The sequence below is a fragment of the Cherax quadricarinatus genome, chromosome 2 (genome assembly GCF_038502225.1).
Source record: "Cherax quadricarinatus isolate ZL_2023a chromosome 2, ASM3850222v1, whole genome shotgun sequence".
Taxonomy (NCBI): domain Eukaryota; kingdom Metazoa; phylum Arthropoda; class Malacostraca; order Decapoda; family Parastacidae; genus Cherax; species Cherax quadricarinatus.
This window is the reverse complement of record NC_091293.1, coordinates 5,787,363-5,809,205: the sequence shown is the minus strand read 5'-3', so window position 1 is coordinate 5,809,205 and position 21,843 is coordinate 5,787,363. Positions and strand designations below refer to the sequence as shown.

The 21,843-nt window shown below is 42.9% G+C and overlaps 1 protein-coding gene across 5 annotated transcripts in view; it reads left to right on the top strand.

Annotated features, from left to right (window-relative positions):
- The window catches only part of LOC128705732 (uro-adherence factor A), a 199,631-nt gene that overhangs the window by 152,899 nt on the left and 24,889 nt on the right, over positions 1-21,843 (top strand). For 3 of the 5 annotated variants that reach the window (XM_070087150.1, XM_070087147.1, XM_070087136.1), the window contains exon 2: positions 9,270-9,689. The exons of the other annotated variants lie outside the window; for them this stretch is intronic. In XM_070087150.1, the coding sequence (XP_069943251.1) occupies positions 9,667-9,689 (23 nt within the window). In that variant the 5' untranslated portion in view covers positions 9,270-9,666. The remainder of the gene's footprint in view (positions 1-9,269; positions 9,690-21,843) is intronic. 5 annotated transcript variants of the gene reach the window in all.

Sequence of the window (21,843 nt, the reverse complement as noted above, 5' to 3'; positions counted from 1 at the left end):
TTTTGGAAGGTGTGTTAGTAAGGAGTGAACATCATTTACAGTAAAAGGAGAGTTTAGAGGATGTGTGGAAGATAGGGTGTTTAGGTTTATGATTGGATCAGGATTGGTTAAATCTTCATGGTTGGATACCCATCTCTCTATGTCTAATGTGTGTGCTATGACAGCTTGGTCTGGTGGATGTGGGTGGAAGATGTTTTCCCATATGTCTTTGAAAATATGTACCGCTTCAGCAGGGTCAGAGATCTGTCTGTTGTTGCTGTTTATGTGTCTAAAGGTTGTGGATCGAGGGGTGCCTGTAAGTTTCCGAATGGATGACCAGAATGCTTTGGGATCTCTTGTACGCTGTACATCTGTATTGTTTATAACTGATTGCCAATGTCGGGCGTGGTCATCGTCTAGGCTATGGATGATATGTGTACGTAAACTAGTGAGGTCCCATCGGATGATATTGAGTCTGTTTTGGTTTGCTAGGAAACGGTGTCTGTAACATGTGAGTAATCTTTTTGTTCTTTCTGATGGGCGAAAAGAGTAACGTACTTTGTGGTGTGTCATTGGGACAACCTCTGTAGCAGTTTGGGTAATTGATTGTTGAATGCGTTGAATTTGTGTGTCTATGTCTGATACTGGTCTATTGTCATAGTTGTGTATGAGATCAAGAGTGTTTAGGCGTTGTTTGAACAGATCCCAGTCCGCCTGAGAATAAGCTGGAGAGGGGCGAACTGGAATGAGTATAGGATTTGAGGAAATATGGAAAATGATAGGAATGTGGTCAGATCCAGAGAGCGGTCCTGGTGTTGTGTAATGATGTAAGCGATTACTAGCTCTGTTTGTAAAAATTTTATCAGGGGTGCCTTGGCCATTGTGTGTATTGACTGTTGGGAAGTAAGGTCCGAGGTGTATGAGATGTTTCTGTGTTACAAGTGTATGAAGTTGCCTTCCACGCAAATTTGTGGAGTTGTCATGGAAGTCTGTGTGTTTGGCATTTAGGTCGGCAAGTAGGTATACAGGGAGATGTGTATGATTAAAAAGAATGGTTAAATCATGAATGTTAATGTTTTGATGGGGTCTGGTATATGTCGTGTACAGGATGATGGGTCCGTGTATCGTGTAAATTTTCACAGCCATGCTGTGAGAATATGTAAATGGAAGGGATAAGAACTCATGTTTAATTGTACTTTTAACAAGAATAACTACGCCATTCCAGTGTTCAGCAGGAGATTGACGGGCTGTATATCCTAAGTGTCTGACACGTTGATCATCACGCGCACACGTGCTGTTTAATAACAACACGTCTGGTTGTTCTGATTCAACGAGGTCAGCAAGAATGTATTTGTTTGCGTTATAAGCTCTTATGTTAAATTGAATAACCTTAAGGGCCATGGTTGGGGTTACTTGAAGATCGGAATTGTAAGTCTTTCCTATTTTTTTCGTGCTAACCCATCATGTGTGTACCAGCACCTGATCTATATTTGGTCGGTTGTGTTTTACGGTTACTGGATTGAGATCGGGAAGAGGAAGGTGAGAGGGGCCTGGAGTAGGAGGTGGGACTAGATGTAGTGTTAAGATGAGAGGATGAGTTGGGGCGAGAGGGAGAGGGCGAGGGCGAGGGTTGATTCATTAAGAGCTGAACTTGATCCAGACAGTTGTTGAATCCGGGAGAGTTGGTATACTGTTGTGGTCGAGACTTGAGAGTAGGAGAACGAGAAGGACGAGTAGAGGAAGAATGAGGTTGAGATCGTTTGGTGTTGGAGCCAGAGCTGGTAGAAGGATTAGAAGGAAAGGATTTTGGCATATGGGTGGAAGGAGAAGGGGCTGCTTGAGTAGAAGCTTGAAGAGAAGTTTCTGGAGTGGAGAGAGAGGAGTTGGGAAAAAGTTCATCCTTAGGAAGAAAGAAATCACGAGGGAAAATGATGGGGTCAAAGTTGTTGGCTTTCAAAAGATCATTCAGCATCGTTGGATAGTTGGCGCTTTTAAATGCTTTATGACAGTATACAGCAGTGAGCACAATGGTCTCAAGGATATTAGAATGGTTTGAGGATGAAGAGGCCGAGGGAAGGTTTGTTTGTGCAGCAGCAGCATAGGAAGGATAAGTTGTAGAAGTGGTAGCAGAAGGAACATAAGAGTTTGGTTGGTAAGTGGATGAGAATGTTGTCTGTGTTTGTGAGCATGGAGTCAAGACTGGGTTTGGGAGGTTCAGAGGTTGGTCTTTCCGTAAGGAAGAAACATAATCCTTACGAGTAGGGCAGTTGAAAGAAGTAGCAGAATGTGCCTGAGAGCAGTGCAAACATTTTGGAGGGTTGGAACATTTTTGCCATGTGTGGCCTAGAGAAGAACACTTAGAACACAGCTGTTGCTTGTCACAAGTATTCTTTAAATGTCCAAACTCAAGACACTTGTAGCACTGATGAATAGCGACATAGTTAGGTAGAAACAATGAAGTAGGTGGAATAAGAAAGTAGTTAGCTCGAACACCATGTTTGAACAATTTATCAGCCTCATCTGGAGTGGAACATCTGATTTTAAGGATATTAGAACGTTCAGGATGGAAAAGTTCCTCAACTGTGACTTGATTTTGAGATGAAATGTCTGTCATCAAGTTGTCTTTGTTTTGAGTGTATTCGTTGAGCAGGGATGAGTCAACAAATTTTGCCACGACTGTACTCCTGGCCTTATGATCAGGAGCCCAATCGATAGCAAAACCTGCCTGAAAGAGCTTTTCTCGGACTTCCTTACTTGTACATAGGTCATAGTTGACAGGGTCAAGATTAACCTTACATCCGGTATGAGTCTTGAAGATGTTTATCATTCGAGCCTGGGTAATGTTGAAAAAGGTAGAGGCATAGTCAATCGTATCCTTGTCAGCTTTAGAGTACTTTAACATCAAGGCCATTGTCGGAAAACTGGGTCTCTGTGCAGTTGCCATGATGACAACAGCACAGGTGGATATGCTGCTTGAATCGTGAGTGGCGTCTGAGGGGCATCAAGTGCGTAATTCTGACAGGTCATGTTTGTGTTGTAAGTGTACCTGCCAAGATGAGGCTTCCCGTGCGTTAATTACAAGGAATGCAGCCACGGGCACCGGACCAGACGAATACTCCCACCGACGCAGGAGCAGGTCCAGCCGATCCAGAAAAAAAGAAGAAAATTTTAGAGGAGAGAAAGGTGCTGGTGTCTCCAGAGCGATGTAGTCAAGCCGATCCACTGTGTGGGGATCTTTAACCACCTCAATGAAGAGGGCTTGACTGGCCTCTGAGGAGATTACGGCACAACAGAGAGCTAAACCCGTGTCACACACAAAAAAGATATTGTTTAAAAAAAAGCTGTCTAATTCTCCGAGATGCCTTCACAACCGAACACAGGGAAGAGGATGTCGGTAAGCAAGGATTACACATACACAGAGTGCAGAGGTGTGGTGGTGATGCTCTTGAACAATATATCAGCAGGTTACATCCAACAGGTTGAGGTGGGAAGACTTCACCCAGCTGCAAGAGTGCAGAGGCCAACGGTCTGCCCTTGGGCAGGCAGCCAGCGACGCACCAAGTCCTGGAGCCAAGATGAAGTCTCCAGAAATCAACCAATCGGGCAATGTCTTCTTGAAACAAGAAAATCAATGCAATATTTCCTCAACAAACACACCAAAAGCTTCTTCCAGCAAGTGGATCGCAAGGCAGCCAATCAGGAGCAAGCAAAGCATGCAGCCAATCAGGAGCAAGCAAAGCATGCAGCCAACCGGGAGCAGGTACGTCTGTCCAATGCGGAAGCTAGCAGAGGAATGACTGTCTCCTGAAGCAGAAGCAAGGCGCCTGACGCTTATATAGTAACGTCAGGTGGAAATGGGACGGGTAGCAGACGAGGGCATAGTCTACAATAAAGATACCCAGATGTTGCACATGTCTCAATTTCATCAATAATAATAATAACAATAATAATAATATAATAATAACAATATAATGCGATACTGTCGTCACACTGCGTGCAACCAACAGCAATAGCTTGAGTGAACAGATTGTCAACCAGGAATCCTTGTTTGAGGCCACGATTCGGGGGCGATTATCCCCCTAATTAACACCAGATAGCCAGCCGTTATCCAACAGTTAACTGACGGGTAGACAACAGGAAGACGAGTCTCACGTGTGGATACGAGTCACAGAAAGGCTTCCTGTACACGGGTTTTTTTTTTTTCCAGCCTACCTGTTAGTTATTACCAAGGCTTCCACAGCAGTCGTGGGTGCCGTCCCTTGTTGCTAGCGAAGGACTCTTAATCCAGAGTACTGGAGCTGCTCTCACTTTTCTGGGATCAAACTTGATGGCCTCACATTCTCTATGCACTGTATGGTGTAAGGTTTAGCGCTTCTCCATGAATGTACAGGGGCAGGGGATGTTTCAGTTCTGAGGGGCATTGAATGGTGAATGGGATATTTGTGTACTGCCAAGACAGTGGCAGGGGATGTTTCAGTTCTGAGGGGCATTGAATGGTGAATGGGATATTTGTGTACTGCCAAGACAGTGAATGATAGAATGAATATGTAATAAAATACAGACAAGTGTAAAGCAAGACGTGAGCGGTGTTTATAAATGGTTCAGAGAACCGATAAATTGATGAACGAGAGATTTGTGCAACACTTGAGTACATTGTGTTGTACTTGTGTCTCATTCATCAACATGTGCAGTGTTAACATGTTTTATGTGGGAACATTTCGCCGCGAATTATTTTTTCAGTCCTGAAGGAAAGCTGAAAAAGCAGTTAATGGCTGGAAATGTTTCCTCATTAAAACACCGTAACCCTGCACGTGTGATATATTTCACAAGTGGGTCACTGTACGTCAGTGGGAGAAGGATGTGTGCGGCCCAGCCCATGGGAATACCCACTGAAATTTTCTTTTTCTCTGTCTTTGTGTTATGTAGAGCGACGGACATTTGTGGAAGTGTGCTTCTAGGAGACGAAAAGGGGATCTACGTTAAAACTGGAAACCCTGTTTGATGACACTTGTGTGCGTACTCGGCTATTTGTGGTTGCAGGTGCCGAGTCACAGCTCCTAAGAAGTTGCAGTGTCTGACAGGATAACTGGAGTCACCTAAATTTGTGTTACTGTACTTACGTGTACTTGTACCTAAATAATCGTGCTTCCCTGTTATATTCCATCACACAAGATGGATCTCGTATATTTGCGTTGAAATCTGTGAGCCTGAGGCTGGGGCACTTAAGACAATCAGAATATCATCAAGTTTTCTATTTAAGTTTCACTTTGAACGGAGGTATCAAAGGTTTCCTTCCAGAAGAACTTGAGTTTGCGATCAATAAGTTAATACGGATTGGATGGAAAACAAGAGGGAAGGGAGGACGGGGGGAGGGGGGTAGTCGAAAAGGAAAATGGGGTTGTCGGAAGGAGAGAGAGGGGGGGAGGGGTTGAGGGAGGGATATGTTGGGGGTTTGCTGGATGTAAAGGGTGGCCTTGAAAACAAGAGCTGCGTACCTTCACGTGATTAGATGCCTGAAATATGCCTGTGACTGGTTTCCAGACCTTTTTCTACTCTGGCAGCCCGACCTGCCGCCAGAATTCTCTGTTGATTGCCTGTTCGGCCAAGATATTTCTGTTGGAAGCCTTTTGTATCTACAGGAACGGCGCTTTGCTCTTCGTCTCCCGCCCTCAGTATTTAATTTACATTAAAAACATGATGTAAATATTTCGGTGATTTATAACTCGTGTACTAACCTATTTGTATTTACCTACTTGTACTCGCCTATTTGTGCTTGTCTCTTGGCTGCGGGGGTAGAACACTGGTTCGTGGCTCATGCATCTCTACTACTCGCGACTGGTGATTCAGCGTTCCAGGATTCGTGGACATTATCATACTTTCTCTTACACTTGCATGTACTCTGCCTCTACCACTTCCTCACTAAGAGCGTTCCACTTATACTCACCCAATTGTAGTTTGGGGGCTCTAGTCTAAGTTCCTCGCCTTTTTATCTCAATTGTTTAAAATTACTTATGTTGTTTGGAAGCTGCTTCCTCCATGTCCTCGTCCAGACCGTTCCTTTTCTTAATCGCTCCATTATTGTATTAATTGTGCACAATAACGACAGGTGAATAAGACACACGTACAACACTTTGGTATCTTTATTTCCGCCACGTTCCGCCACGTTTCGCCTGGGCAGCAGGTGCAGCAGGCAAAATGTTTCGGAAATTAAAGTAAGGAAGTGTTGCACATGTCTTGTTCATTTAAGCACTGTACTACATCCTGCGTTTGCTGTGAATCATTTGTTTTCTTACCAACCAATTGTGTCGTCACCAACACCTCTGAGTGGTTTGTACATCTCGATCGTGTCCTCCTTGCCCTTCTTGATTCGCCGGTACTCTCCCGGCCCGGGTCTTTTCCAGATGGTGACCCGGCCTTGGTTCCCTGTCTCGGGAGTGTCTGAGACCTATGTCTCCCATGGGAGGAGGTACAAGGACCTCCTCATCTTCCGGGTCCAACTGTCCCCAGGCCTAGCCCCATTCCCCGCCCTCACGGGGCACGTAGGGAGAAGCTAGGCCTCTGGTCTGCCAACTTCCCCTCCCCAGGGAGCTCGTGGGAATAGCAGTCTCGTGAGCTGCAGGTGGTAGCAAGCTCTGGCACCTTCCCCGCCCTGGGAGGGCACGTGGGAGTGGTGTCTCTCCCAGCCCTTACTCAGCCCTTGCTGCAGAGGTGTTTTTTCTGTTTTGAAACTAGTGTCAGGGTGAACGTGTGGACTTCCACTGTGATCTAGAGAGGCTGTCTCATAATCTGCTACGTAAGAACCTCGGGAAGCATCACATTATTTTAAGCGATCCTCATGAGCGCCGTTCTTGCTACAGCTCTTCCCAGAACTGGAACCCGCTCTCCTCTTTGGATTGGACTTGAATGCCTCGCATGCCTCCAAGCTCTTTATGCGGTTTAGTACTTCCTTTTAAATATAATAATTATAATAATAATAGTACTTTATCTGTCATTTTTGTTGTATTTTCGGCATTTGATCACTAATATCATAGTGAGTGTGTGTGCACTCTCCGAGTTGTGTTTGCGGGGGTCGAATCTCGACTCTTGGTCCGACCTCTTAAACCACAATCGCCGGCACTATTGTTCCCTGAAGGTCTCTCCGCTTACCAATCTAAGACCGAAAAAGTATTTCCTAGCATCCCTGAGGTTCATCTGTGTCTTTACTTTCCATCTATGACCCATCGCCCTCAGTGCCTCTCATTTCAAAACAAATTTGTCCCTGTCTACTCTGCCAATGCCTTTGAGTATCGTGCATGTCGTAATCATATGTCTTCTAGTCCTAAAGGCGTCAGTCTCGATTTCTTTAGTTTCTGCTCATAACTCAATTTTCTCAGTTCTGGGACTAGTTTTGTTGGAAATCTTTGGATCTTTTCTAGTTTTCAAACATGCTTGATCAGGTGAAGGCTCCATGCTGGTGCTGAATCCTCCATGATAGACTGGCATAATGTCGAGTAGAAAGTCCTACAAGATTCTTTATTAAGGTTACTGAAGACAGTTCTGAAATTAATTAGCCTCTCATATGCTGCAGATTTTATTTTATTTATGAGCTCTTTTGATATGTTGGGTGTGATCCTAACTCCAAGATCCTTCTTCCAGAGCGATATTTGCAATTTATCGCCTCTTGAGCTGTATTCCGTGTCTGGTAGTCTCTCTTCATTTCTCTTGCAATTATAATGACTATGTACTTGCTTCTGTTGAACTCTAGTAGCCACTTCTTTGACCATTCTCGCAGTTTGTCGATCTCTCTCTCTCTCTCTCTCTCTCTCTCTCTCTCTCTCTCTCTCTCTCTCTCCTTTTCAATTTGTATTCTTCTCGTCCCTATCATATTATTGATGACATACAGTACCGAGAAACTGATGGATAAGACAAATGAGCAACACATGTGTATCTTTATTGCCGAAATGTTTCGCCTATGCAAGAGGTTTCGTCAGTCAAATGCAGGTGAACACGACACTGGAGACAGTAGATGCAGTTTTGAGGTGATCAGTCCCTTATCCTCAAGCCTGAGGGACTAAGCATGCTTCAGGGACTAACCACCACCTACCAGGCTTGAGGGACTAACTACCTCCTATCAAGCCTGAGGGACTGAGCAGGCTTGAAGGACTGACCACCTACCAAGGCTGAGGGACTGACCACCTACTTAAGAGGCTAAGGAGCTGATTACCTCACAACTACTGCCGCCGTCTCCGGGGTTACGTTCGCCTGTATTCTGCTGAAGCAGCTCACTACACACAGGAAACCTTTTCAGGTGAGTAAAACACGTGTGTAGCCCAAGTGTTACATGTGTAGCTCAAGTGTTACACACGTGCCTTACTCATTTTCTCGCTAGTTTTGCGTCATCGGTAAACATTGAGACATTTGGGTCAATTTCTGGGTAATTTACGTATAAAAATTTGTAATGGTCATAGTACTGATCCTTGAGAACCCCGCTTGTTATACTTTCCTATATTGAAACGTCTGCCCTTTCCATCACCCTGTGTGTGTGTGTGTGTGTGTGTGTGTGTGTGTGTGTGTGTGTGTGTGTGTGTGTGTGTGTGTGTGTGTGTGTGTGTCTTACAGATGGGCAACTGTATCAGTCGTCAGCTCGTCTCAGTGATCTTAAGATTGTTGTGGTGACTCTTGGTGTGTTGTCTGACGAGAGTTGACTAACAATGGGTTATCTCGCTGTATACGAACATATGATTTCTCTGTTGATATCGTTCCTGGTATCCACATTTCGATCAGTTTGTTCAATATCTCATTCCTGCCGCCTTACAGTATAAACTTGTCGGTAACGTATATGTTATATACTAATGGAGCTAGAGAAAGACCATCAGTATTTTATTTTTTCATAGAGAAGGTTATTAGTAATCTCTCTGCGGACTGTCTTATATTTTTCGTATATTTAGTCGAAATACACATGTTAGAAAATACGCACTCACCCCTCCCATTGCCCAAGAGCTGCATGACCCCTTACGGGATTGGCGCTTCCCCGTCGGCATAATAAAGCAGAAACAATAAATCACAGCTATGTAACGAAGGCCAAGAAAAAACAGTGCCATGGAAACTCGCAAGAAATGATAAGCAAAGAAAATTGACAGAATTTGGCCTTCCTGTTTTTTTTTTAATGTTTTGTTTCTCGAGATCGAGTGTGAATATGATGGAAAGTGAAGCGAACATGACCCTAGGTAATGTCGATGAGGTGGAAAAAAAGGAAAAATAAAAGGTGAGTGAAGGTGAAGCGAGTTTCTCAAAACGGAGTCATATTACAGGGAAGGTGAAGAGCACTGACTGGTAATGTTGTAGAAGGAATTGAATGATGAAGGAAAACGATACAGAATAATGGAAAGTAGCGAACTGCGTAAACAAATAGTGTAAAACTATGGAAAAAAACACGGTGATGAGAGAAGACGGTGTTTTACTATGAAAGAAAATAGCACAGAACAATCAAATAAACCAGCGTGAAAGGATGAAAGAAAATGAAGAACCATGAAAGAAAAGAATGTAGATCCAAGAGAGAGAGAGAGAGAGAGAGAGAGAGAGAGAGAGCACAGGTTTAGAACAATGAAAGCCAATGAAGGTTGAGGCAGCTTGGACGAGGTGAAAGAAGCAGTACCTTGGACGACCCTGTGATAACCTGACACAGTTATCATCACGCATTAAGCCGAGATGAAGACCAAGAAGTTAATAACGTAAGTTTTAAGACGGATTTGCCCGCAGTCCTCTTTAATGTATAATGATTTTGAATAGTTTTTAAATTTCATTATTTTTATTCATGATGTTTAATTCACTTATGCACTGATCATCATTGTATTTACCAAAGTGCGAGAGCATGTACTCCAAGAGGTGTATATTTCCAGGTGTTTACACGTAGGGGTTGTTTTGATACCCTTTTAAGTAATTAAGGAGTTCTTGACTGGTGGCAAGCAGGATACTTGCAGCCTTAATGACCCTCGTGTAGCTAATGTCAGCTTTAATTCCCCATTAACCAACTGACTAAAGTATTGTCACCCACATAAAAGAAACCATTGCCCATCATTCAGGCAGTTGTTGAATGAAATAATAAAAATATTTTAATCACTAGTCCCGGAAATGAGGGGCATGTCTTACCAGGAGAGGTTAAGGGAACTCAACCTGATACTAGAGGATAGGAGGGATAGGGGAGACATACTAACGACTTATACAATACTGAGAGGAATTATTTCAGAGATGGTTCACGGGAACAAGGGGTCACAACTAGAAGCTGAAAATCCAGATGAGTCATAGGGATGTTAGGAAGTATTTCTTTAGCCTTAGAGTTGTCAGGAAGTAGAATAACCTGGAGAGTGAAGTAGTGGAGGCAGGATTCGTACAAAGCTTTAAGAAGAGGTACGATAAGACACTAGAAACGGGAGAGAGTGACCTAGTGTCGACCAGGGAAGAGGCGGGGCCAGGAGCTATGAGTTGACCCCTGCAACCACGTATAGGTGAGTACATATAGGTAAGTACACACACACTATTACAGTTGAAGGGTATGAAGTATGAGGAGAGGCAAGAGGATCTTAACCTGACGACACTAGAGGACAGAAGAACCAGACGTGATATGATTATGGCGTACAAAATAATGAGAAGAACTGAGAGGGTGGACAGGGAGAGTGTATCTGAGAGGCGAGTGTCTCACACACAGGATCACAACTGCAAGTTAAAAGCACAGGTGAGTCACAGGGATGCTAGGAAATACTTCATTAGCTTTAGAGTGGCCAGGAAATGGAACGACCTAGACAGTGCAATGGTAAAGGCAGACTTCATACATAGTTTTAAGAATAGGTATGATAGGGTTCACGCAACCAGGAGAGTGAAACGAGTAGCAGCTAGCAGAGAGGCGGGACAAGGAGCTGAGACTCGACTCCTGCAATCACAGTTAGATGAGCGCACCCTTACCACAACATAGGTCAAGTGTCTATCGACAAATGCCTCTGACAGATAATAAATACTACTACAACTGCTGTGGGTTTAGCGCTTAGTTATGATTATAATACTACTACTACTACTCATGTAAAAAAAATCGTTTAACAAGCATGTAAAATGTTAGGATATGTACTAAATAAGTCGGCCGGACAGGATTTCGCCATAGACACAGGACAGCTGAAAAAAAAACTGGGACAGACAGGAAGCCCTGAGCTCCAGACCAGTATCCTTTACGTGTGTCCTACAAAGTTACTAGACTGGAAGGATCCTTAAGCTAATTTCATCAGACATCCTGTATAGTAAATTATTTAAGTGACCAACCATTCAGTTCCCTTCAGAGGGTGTCCCTTGATGCGACTAAGGGCTCTTGGTATAAGGGATTGGAGCTGCTCTCCCATTCATGGGAAGATCCAGGTATTGTCTGTGGAAAGGGATCATCCTTGCCTGTACTGAGGATGGGAGGATGGGGGCGATAGACCGGCGATGGTGCCATTTTTTATGAATTCTTGAGTTTTAAATGTCAACAATGAGTAATAAAAACCAGTATAATTTTTTCCATGCCATTTAATTTTCCAAAGATCAACAGCAGCTTCCAATGGTTCTTTAATAGAACCAAAAACATTTCTTTGAAAAGGTTCACCAGTGTGTTGCCAAATATTATCAAGGTAACTTTGAAAATATCAGATCCCATTTTAAATACTACTGACGGTACCAAAATGTTAAGACAGAAAGAATTTAATATTTTAGCGCTACAATAAGACATTCTTTCAAACATTTAATTGCAGAATCTATCATGACACTGAGTACCAGCACTTTTTTAGTTCACTTAGCCTAAGATGACTGATGTTCCTTGTGTGACTGTCTTGCTACAATTCTTGGAGTTTCAATTCAAACATGAAAGTTTTCATCGACAGTAAATTGTAAATATTACGAAAAGTAAATTGTAAATATTACGAAAAGTAAATTGTAATTATTACGAAAAGTAAATTGTAAATATTACGAAAAGTAAATTGTAATTATTACGAAAAGTAAATTGTAATTATTACGAAAAGTAAATTGTAAATATTACGAAAAGTAAATTGTAAATATTACGAAACACCGCTTCACTAGTTTATTTTTATTTGTAATAAAGCATTTAAATCGTTAACTAAATTATTGGTATCAGTGAGATTCACTGGATCACACTGTGCTTTGTTGTCCGCTTGTTGAGGAATATAGAGATAGACAGTATGATAACCTCTGTGATATGTCAAGATATCTTATTAATGAAAATAAGATACTAGATATATTAAGTAAATTTTCTAAATTGCTAGCAACGAATAAATCAATTGTAGATCTAAATCCAGATGTACTTCTGTTAACCCTTTAGGGCCCTAGTTCCTAGGCCTTTTATGTATCAATATGCTCTTGCTCTACCCTCCACAGGATGGATATGAGGCCATCACCTGACCTAACTAGGTTAGGGCTTGACCTGCCTCGCATGGGCCAGTAGGCCTGCTGCAGTGTTCCTTCTTTATGTTCTTATTAACTAGCCACTTCGACGGTAAAATCTATCATTTGATTAAAACTGATATAATCTAAAGTGACAGTGTACAATAAATTACTCATACTCTTTAATACCGCTAAAAATATGTTAGAGAAGTAAAATGAGATATTTTTGTATCTGTTAATTTTGTGAATAAAGACACTGTCATTAACTACTAGCGAGTAAATTCACAAATAACCCGCTCATAGGAGAGGGGAACTTACGACGACGTTTCGGTCCGGCTTGGACCATTTACAAAGTCACACTAACAGAAAGGAGAGGAGGAGGAAGTATACATAGACCATGAGACAAGGGAAATATAAACACAAATGCAGTACAATGTGATCCTTTATTGACAACGTTTCACCCACACAGTGGGCTTTCTCAAGTCACACACGGATCTAACGGATCTAACACACGTAGATCCGTGTGTGACTTGAGAAACCCCACTGTGTGGGTGAAACGTTGTCAATAAAGGATCACATTGTACTGCATTTGTGTTTATATTTCCATTGTGTCGGTATTTTATACCATTTATTCCCACCATGAGACAAGGATAGGACAAGAGAGGTAGTAGGAAAGGAAGTAGAGAGGTAGTGATAGAGATAGTAGTAGCAGTAGTAGTGGAATAAAATATTAAGAATAAGGAGCACTGCAAAGGAGCTAGGGGGCCCACGAAGGGTAAGAACAAAAACACAAAGGGGGGGGGATAAATAATGAAGGACCAAATACCCAATGCAGAAGAAAACCCAGAGGTGGGGTTGAATCCTCCCTTATACACAGCTTTCCTTGTATGAATCTTAGTCGTGGCTTTGTCTTTGTAGATGCCTTCCTTTCCCGTAACTCTGTAAAATACCCCAAACTTCAGAACACCCATGACTTTACCTGATTCTTTTTTCTCCTTCTCCCTTTTCCTCTTTCCTCTTTGTCCTTTGGGTTTTCTTTATTACTTATTTCCCTCTCCTCTGTGTTTTTGTTCCTACCCTCTGTGGGCCTCTAGCTCCCTTGTGAGCCTCTAGCTCCCTTGTGAGCCTCTAGCTCCCTTGTGGGCCTCTAGCTCCCTTGTGGGCCTCTAGCTCCCTTGTGGGCCTCTAGCTCCCTTGTGAGCCTCTAGCTCCCTTGTGAGCCTCTAGCTCCCTTGTGAGCCTCTAGCTCCCTTGTGGGCCCCTAGCTCCCTTGTGGGCCCCTAGCTCCCTTGTGGGCCCCTAGCGCTCCCTTGTGGGCCCCTAGCTCCCTTGTGGGCCCCCAGCTCCCTTGTGGGCCCCCAGCTCCCTTGTGGGCCTCTAGCTCCCTTGTGGGCCTCTAGCTCCCGTGTGGGCCTCTAGCTCCCTTGTGGGCCTCTAGCTCCCTTGTGGGCCCCTAGCTCCCTTGTGGGCCTTTAGCTCCCTTGTGGGCCTCTAGCTCCCTTGTGGGCCTCTAGCTCCCTTGTGGGCCCCTAGCTCCCTTGTGGGCCTCTAGCTCCCTTGTGGGCCCCTAGCTCCTTTCCAGTGCTCCTCTTTCTTAGTCTTTGACTGACTCCATTACTTCTTCTACTACCTCTACCACTACCTTTCTACTTCCGTTCCAGCTACCTCTCTTGTCTTTTCCTGTCTCCCGTCCTATATATACTGCCTCCTATCTTTTCTGCAATCTGTCCCCACAGATTACAACAGCCCAGATAATATCCACTGCTTCGAACCCACCGACAACGCAGGCCCTCAACAGGGAGGATCTCTTAACACTCATCAAGGCATTCACGGATATTATCTGCAACACAATCACCTCCACGGAACAACAGAGCAACTTCCGGCAGATGGTCAGCACACTCCTGAGGGTATGCTTACTGACAGAGGAGGAGACAGTGGATGCCATGAATCTGCAGATTATCAGAGCGGACAGAACCCAGTCCCCAGCTCAGGAAACAGCTGAGATGGAGTAACCTCAGTACCAAATCATGGTCGCTTATGAGGCACACTAGCTGAACTGTCCTGAACAGTGCTTGAGCAGCATATGCTGCAACAATGAAGAATCAGTTCACCTTCAGGAGCCAGAGACGGGTCATCTCAAGATTAAGACCCGTGCCAGGACCCTGGTCTTGGCGAACATTATACATACATACATCCTTTCTGTTAGTATGACTTTGTAAATGGTCCAAGTCTGACCGAAACGTCGTCGTAAGCTCCCCTCTCCTACGTGCTGTTTTTTATGTGTTCCAGTCACCGACCCCTCACGGAAGGTTCCTTGATGTTGGTGAGGGGCTCTTGATTTAGGGAATTGGATCTGTGCTCCAGTTCCCCGAATTAAGCCTGAATGCCTTCCACATCCCCCCCCCCCCAGGCGCTGTATAATCCTACGGGTTTAGCGCTTCCCCCTTGATTATAATAATAATCCAGTCACCGAATTGTGCCTTTTTGTTATTTAGCTAGTAAATTGTCTGGAAAGAGTTGTGTTGGGTAATGCCTCTCTACGCACCTAGTACCACATTACTAGGTGGGTAGAGGCATGAAAAAATGAGTCTATACTTTTCGCGTCAGTGGAACCTTTTCTTGTAACACTGATGTCATCGCAGTCAAAAATTACCAAAACTGAAACAATGACTTCTGCTTGCCACCCACACAGCACTGTTTGTAGGACATTATCTTCTGTCTTCTGTTTACAAGACTAGTCAACATACATATCGGAACCAACCCCTAAGCTACTCGATTTGTATTAATAATGGCAGAACTGCCATTATTACCTAACAATCTGTCGGTATTTTATACCATTTTAATGTTCATGAGCCAGTAGGCCTGTTGCAGTGTTCTTCCATTCTTCAGTTACGTTCGTCTGTTTCCATTCTACATCTCATAAATACTATAAAATTACCTTCATTTTATTTGTTAGCACATTGAAGATGATCGTTTAAAGTCCCCCCCCCCCTCAGTTTTTCACAAGATTAGAATATTGACAATAGGCGTAACCTTTGTTTTAATTTCCTAAATATCAAACTGATTTTTTAATACTTTTATATATTTTTTATTTTTACACTTTTTTGGCCAAAAAATCATGCAGAATAAATCAAGGGAAAGGCCATGGTCCCCTCTGGCTCCCATTTTCCTGGACCTGCCTCTAATCGTCAGTGGTAACGTGTACTTAGACAGTGGTGACGTGTACTTAGCTCTGTGAAGACCTGTTTGTGTGCTCTCTGTGAATCTGAACCAGGATGCCCTCTCTTGAGCAACTTTACCAGCAGCTGAGAGAAGAGCTCAGAGTTGCTAAGATGGAGATACGGCGATTAACGGAGGAGAACAAGAGGATTCGTAGTAATCCTCCTGTTGTGAGTCCCCAGGTTAAGAGGGGAGCTTGGTCAGTGGCCGGGCAACATGGAACCAAGCTGAAGATCAAGAAAACGGTTGGAGAGGCAGAAACAACGAGAAACCAGAAGACTACCGTGGAAACTTCTAACCCATTCTCGGTGCTACCTGACGAATGTGAGTGTTCTACTGGGAATGCCACAACGAGCACCAAAGAAGCATTGGCAGACGTGAGTGAGACATCCCTAGAAACCCCAACGAAGACCATCGAGAACGTCTTGACGAATTCTACAAGTGGCGTAATGCTACCTGGCGAATGTGAGTCGACTACTCGGAGCATCACGACGGACGACGCCAAGGAAGGTAAAAACATTGTTGTTGTTGTTGGGGATAGCCAGATTAGGTACATGGATAGGGCATTCTGCTTGAAGGATAGGAGTGTGTTTTCCTGGGGCTGGGATGAAGGATATTGTTAGCCGTCTGGATGACATCATGAGAGGTAATGGGAGCAATCCTATTATCTGTCTCAGTGCTGGAGGCAACGATGTTGGCAGACGTAGGAGTGAGGACATGATTAGCAGGTATAGGTCAGCAATAGAGATAATTAGGAGGAAGGGTGGGAAACCTGTCATATGTGGCATTTTGCCAAGGAGAGGAGTGGGAAATGAATGGTTGTCCAGAGCAATTGGTGTCAATTGCTGGCTGGACAAATACTGTAAGGAAAATGCGGTAACATTCATTGACAACTGGGACCTCTTCTATGGCAGAAATGACATGTATGCCAGGGATGGGGTTCACTTATCTAGGTGTGGGGTGGGAGCACTGGCCAACGCAGTGGAGGGAGCTGTTAGGTCTTTAAACTAGGAATAGTTAGTGGTATGGGTTTTTGCGGGAAAACTGTGAAGTCTCAGGGTAGTAATATTAGTACTAGGAGAACTAGTAATAGGCAAAATGAGGTGGATATTGGAAAGCCAGTGGCACTAATTGACAAGGACAGTAATAGGTTTAGTGGAATAACAGAAAGGAGCAGGAAGGGTAAAGAGAGAGGAGGGTCTTTAAGTATTTATTACACAAATAGTCGCAGTCCTAGGAATAAGATGGACGAGTTGAGACTAGTTGCTAGTGCAGGTAACATAGATGTATTTGCCATTACTGAGACGTGGTTTAATTCAAAAAGTCGGGACATGCCTGCAGAATGTCACATTCAGGGTTTTAAATTGTTCCAAGTAGATGGAAGTATCGGGAAGGGGGGTGGGGTGGCATTTTATGTCCGAGATCGCTTGAACTGTTGCATAAAAACGGGTATTAAGTCTGAAGTAACACATACAGAGTCTGTTGGGATAGAATTTTCAGCGGGGCATGAAAAATTAATTTTAGGTGTGATATACCGTCCCCCAAATTTAGATAGGGACCAGGGGAGACTACTATGGGAGGAAATTGTTAGGGCCACAAGGCACGATAATGTAGTAATTCTAGGAGACTTTAACTTTAGTCATATTGATTGGAATTTCTTGACTGGGAATTTAGAATCATACGACTTCTTAGAAGTAGTTCAGGATTGTTTTTTGAAGCAATTTGTTGACTGGGGTAACGAAGAGAGCTATCAATATGACAGTTTTCTGAACACAATACATGCTGCTCAAAGAACGTTTATCCCTTATAAAGAAATTAGATCAAATAGAAATGACCCAAAATGGATGAATAATAGGCTGAAATATCTACTAGGGCATAAGAAAGGAATTTATAGGCGTATCAAAAGAGGCGAGGGTCATCTTATGAATCAGTATATTGACATTAAGAGGGACATTAAAAAGGGGATAAGAAAAGCTAAAAGGGACTATGAAATTAAAGTTGCTAGGGATTCTAAAACTAACCCAAAAAGTTTTTTCCAGGTTATTATTTTTTATTATCACACTGGCCGATTCCCACCAAGGCAGGGTGGCCCGAAAAAGAAAAACTTTCACCATCATTCACTCCATCACTGTCTTGCCAGAAGGGTGCTTTACACTACAGTTTTTAAACTGCAACATTAACACCCCTCCTTCAGAGTGCAGGCACTGTACTTCCCATCTCCAGGACTCAAGTCCGGCCTGCCGGTTTCCCTGAATCCCTTCATAAATGTTACTTTGCTCACACTCCAACAGCACGTCAAGCATTAAAAACCATTTGTCTCCATTCACTCCTATCAAACACGCTCACGCATGCCTGCTGGAAGTCCAAGCCCCTCGCACACAAAACCTCCTTTACCCCCTCCCTCCAACCCTTCCTAGGCCGACCCCTACCCCGCCTTCCTTCCACTACAGACTGATACACTCTTGAAGTCATTCTGTTTCACTCCATTCTCTCTACATGTCCGAACCACCTCAACAACCCTTCCTCAGCCCTCTGGACAACAGTTTTGGTAATCCCGCACCTCCTCCTAACTTCCAAACTACGAATTCTCTGCATTATATTCACACCACACATTGCCCTCAGACATGACATCTCCACTGCCTCCAGCCTTCTCCTCGCTGCAACATTCATCACCCACGCTTCACACCCATATAAGAGCGTTGGTAAAACTATACTCTCATACATTCCCCTCTTTGCCTCCAAGGACAAAGTTCTTTGTCTCCACAGACTCCTAAGTGCACCACTCACTCTTTTTCCCTCATCAATTCTATGATTCACCTCATCTTTCATAGACCCATCCGCTGACACGTCCACTCCCAAATATCTGAATACGTTCACCTCCTCCATACTCTCTCCCTCCAATCTGATATTCAATCTTTCATCATCTAATCTTTTTGTTATCCTCATAACCTTACTCTTTCCTGTATTCACCTTTAATTTTCTTCTTTTGCACACCCTACCAAATTCATCCACCAATCTCTGCAGCTTCTCTTCAGAATCTCCCAAGAGCACAGTGTCATCAGCAAAGAGCAGCTGTGACAACTCCCACTTTGTGTGTGATTCTTTATCTTTTAACTCCACGCCTCTTGCCAAGACCCTCGCATTTACTTCTCTTACAACCCCATCTATAAATATATTAAACAACCACGGTGACATCACACATCCTTGTCTAAGGCCTACTTTTACTGGGAAAAAATTTCCCTCTTTCCTACATACTCTAACTTGAGCCTCACTATCCTCGTAAAAACTCTTCACTGCTTTCAGTAACCTACCTCCTACACCATACACTTGCAACATCTGCCACATTGCCCCCCTATCCACCCTGTCATACGCCTTTTCCAAATCCATAAATGCCACAAAGACCTCTTTAGCCTTATCTAAATACTGTTCACTTATATGTTTCACTGTAAACACCTGGTCCACACACCCCCTACCTTTCCTAAAGCCTCCTTGTTCATCTGCTATCCTATTCTCCGTCTTACTCTTAATTCTTTCAATTATAACTCTACCATACACTTTACCAGGTACACTCAACAGACTTATCCCCCTATAATTTTTGCACTCTCTTTTATCCCCTTTGCCTTTATACAAAGGAACTATGCATGCTCTCTGCCAATCCCTAGGTACCTTACCCTCTTCCATACATTTATTAAATAATTGCACCAACCACTCCAAAACTATATCCCCACCTGCTTTTAACATTTCTATCTTTATCCCATCAATCCCGGCTGCCTTACCCCCTTTCATTTTACCTACTGCCTCACGAACTTCCCCCACACTCACAACTGGCTCTTCCTCACTCCTACAAGATGTTATTCCTCCTTGCCCTATACACGAAATCACAGCTTCCCTATCTTCATCAACATTTAACAATTCCTCAAAATATTCCCTCCATCTTCCCAATACCTCTAACTCTCCATTTAATAACTCTCCTCTCCTATTTTTAACTGACAAATCCATTTGTTCTCTAGGCTTTCTTAACTTGTTAATCTCACTCCAAAACTTTTTCTTATTTTCAACAAAATTTGTTGATAACATCTCACCCACTCTCTCATTTGCTCTCTTTTTACATTGCTTCACCACTCTCTTAACCTCTCTCTTTTTCTCCATATACTCTTCCCTCCTTGCATCACTTCTACTTTGTAAAAACTTCTCATATGCTAACTTTTTCTCCCTTACTACTCTCTTTACATCATCATTCCACCAATCGCTCCTCTTCCCTCCTGCACCCACTTTCCTGTAACCACAAACTTCTGCTGAACACTCTAACACTACATTTTTAAACCTACCCCATACCTCTTCGACCCCATTGCCTATGCTCTCATTAGCCCATCTATCCTCCAATAGCTGTTTATATCTTACCCTAACTGCCTCCTCTTTTAGTTTATAAACCTTCACCTCTCTCTTCCCTGATGCTTCTATTCTCCTTGTATCCCATCTACCTTTTACTCTCAGTGTAGCTATATAGTGTAGGTATATAGAACAAAAGTCAGAGATAAGATAGGTCCCCTTAAAAATAACTATGGGCATCTTACTGACAAAGAGAATGAAATGTGGTCGATTTTAAATAATTATTTTCTCTCGGTTTTTACACAGGAAGACACTAATAATATTCCGGTAATAAATTTTTATAGTGGGCCAGAAGAAGATAAATTATGTAACATCACAGTCACTAGTGAAATGGTTGTGAAGCAGATAGACAGACTGAAGCAAAATAAGTCACCGGGTCCCGATGAGGTTTTTTCAAGAGTTCTAAAGGAATGCAAAATGGAAGTCTGTGAACCATTAACTAATATTTTTAATTTATCTCTTCAAACAGGTGTAGTGTCTGATATGTGGAAGATGGCTAATGTAATTCCTATTTTTAAAACAGGGGACAAGTCGTTACCGTCAAATTACCGCCCAATAAGCCTGACCTCAATTGTAGGCAAATTACTAGTCAATTATAGCTCAAATTATAAGAAGCCATCTTGATAAGCATAGCTTGATTAATGATACTCAGCATGGATTCACAAGAGGCCGGTCTTGTCTAACTAATTTATTAACTTTCTTCAGTAAAGCTTTTGAGGCTGTTGACCACGATAAAGAATTTGATATTATTTACTTAGATTTTAGTAAGGCATTTGATAGAGTTCCGCACCAAAGACTGTTGAAGAAAGTAGCAGCTCATGGCATTGGGGGAAGGGTGCTCTCGTGGATCGAATCATGGCTCACAGACAGGAAGCAGAGTGTGTCCATAAATGGGGTTAAATCCGAGTGGGGATCGGTAACAAGTGGCGTTTCACAGGGATCAGTCTTGGGCCCGTTGTTGTTTATAATATATATCAATGATCTTGATGAAGGAATTACTAATGATATGAGCAAATTCGCCGATGACACGAAGATAGGTAGGATAATTGATTCAAACGTAGATGTTAGGGAACTTCAGGAGGATTTAAACAAACTCTGCTCTTGGTCAGAAAAGTGGCAGATGCAGTTCAATGTAGATAAATGCAAGGTTCTGAAGCTCGGGAGTGTCCATAACCCTAGCACTTATAAGTTAAATAATGTAGAACTTAGCCATACAGATTGCGAAAAGGACTTGGGGGTAATGGTAAGCAGCAACCTTAAACCAAGACAGCAATGCCTAAGCGTACGTAATAAGGCAAATAGATTACTGGGATTTATATCAAGATGTGTAAGCAACAGAAGTCCAGAGGTCATACTGCAGCTTTATACATCATTAGTAAGGCCTCACCTAGATTATGCAGCTCAATTCTGGTCTCCATATTACAGAATGTACATAAATTCGTTAGAAAACATTCAGCGTAGGATGACTAAATTAATACATAGCATTAGAAATCTTCCTTATGAAGAAAGATTGAAGACTCTTAAGTTACATTCACTTGTTAGACGAAGAATGAGGGGAGACCTGATCGAAGTGTATAAGTGGAAGATAGGTATTAATAAAGGGGATATTAACAAGGTCTTGAGGATATCTCTCCAAGAGAGAACCCGCAGTAATGGATTTAAATTAGATAAGTTTAGATTTAGAAAGGACGTAGGAAAGTATTGGTTTGGAAATAGGGTAGTTGATGAGTGGAACAGTCTACCTAGTTGGGTTATTGAGGCTAGGACTTTGTGTAGTTTCAAATTTAGGTTGGATAAGTACATGAGTGGGAGGGGTTGGATTTGAGTGGGACTTGCACATCGGAGCTTGTTTCTTGGGTG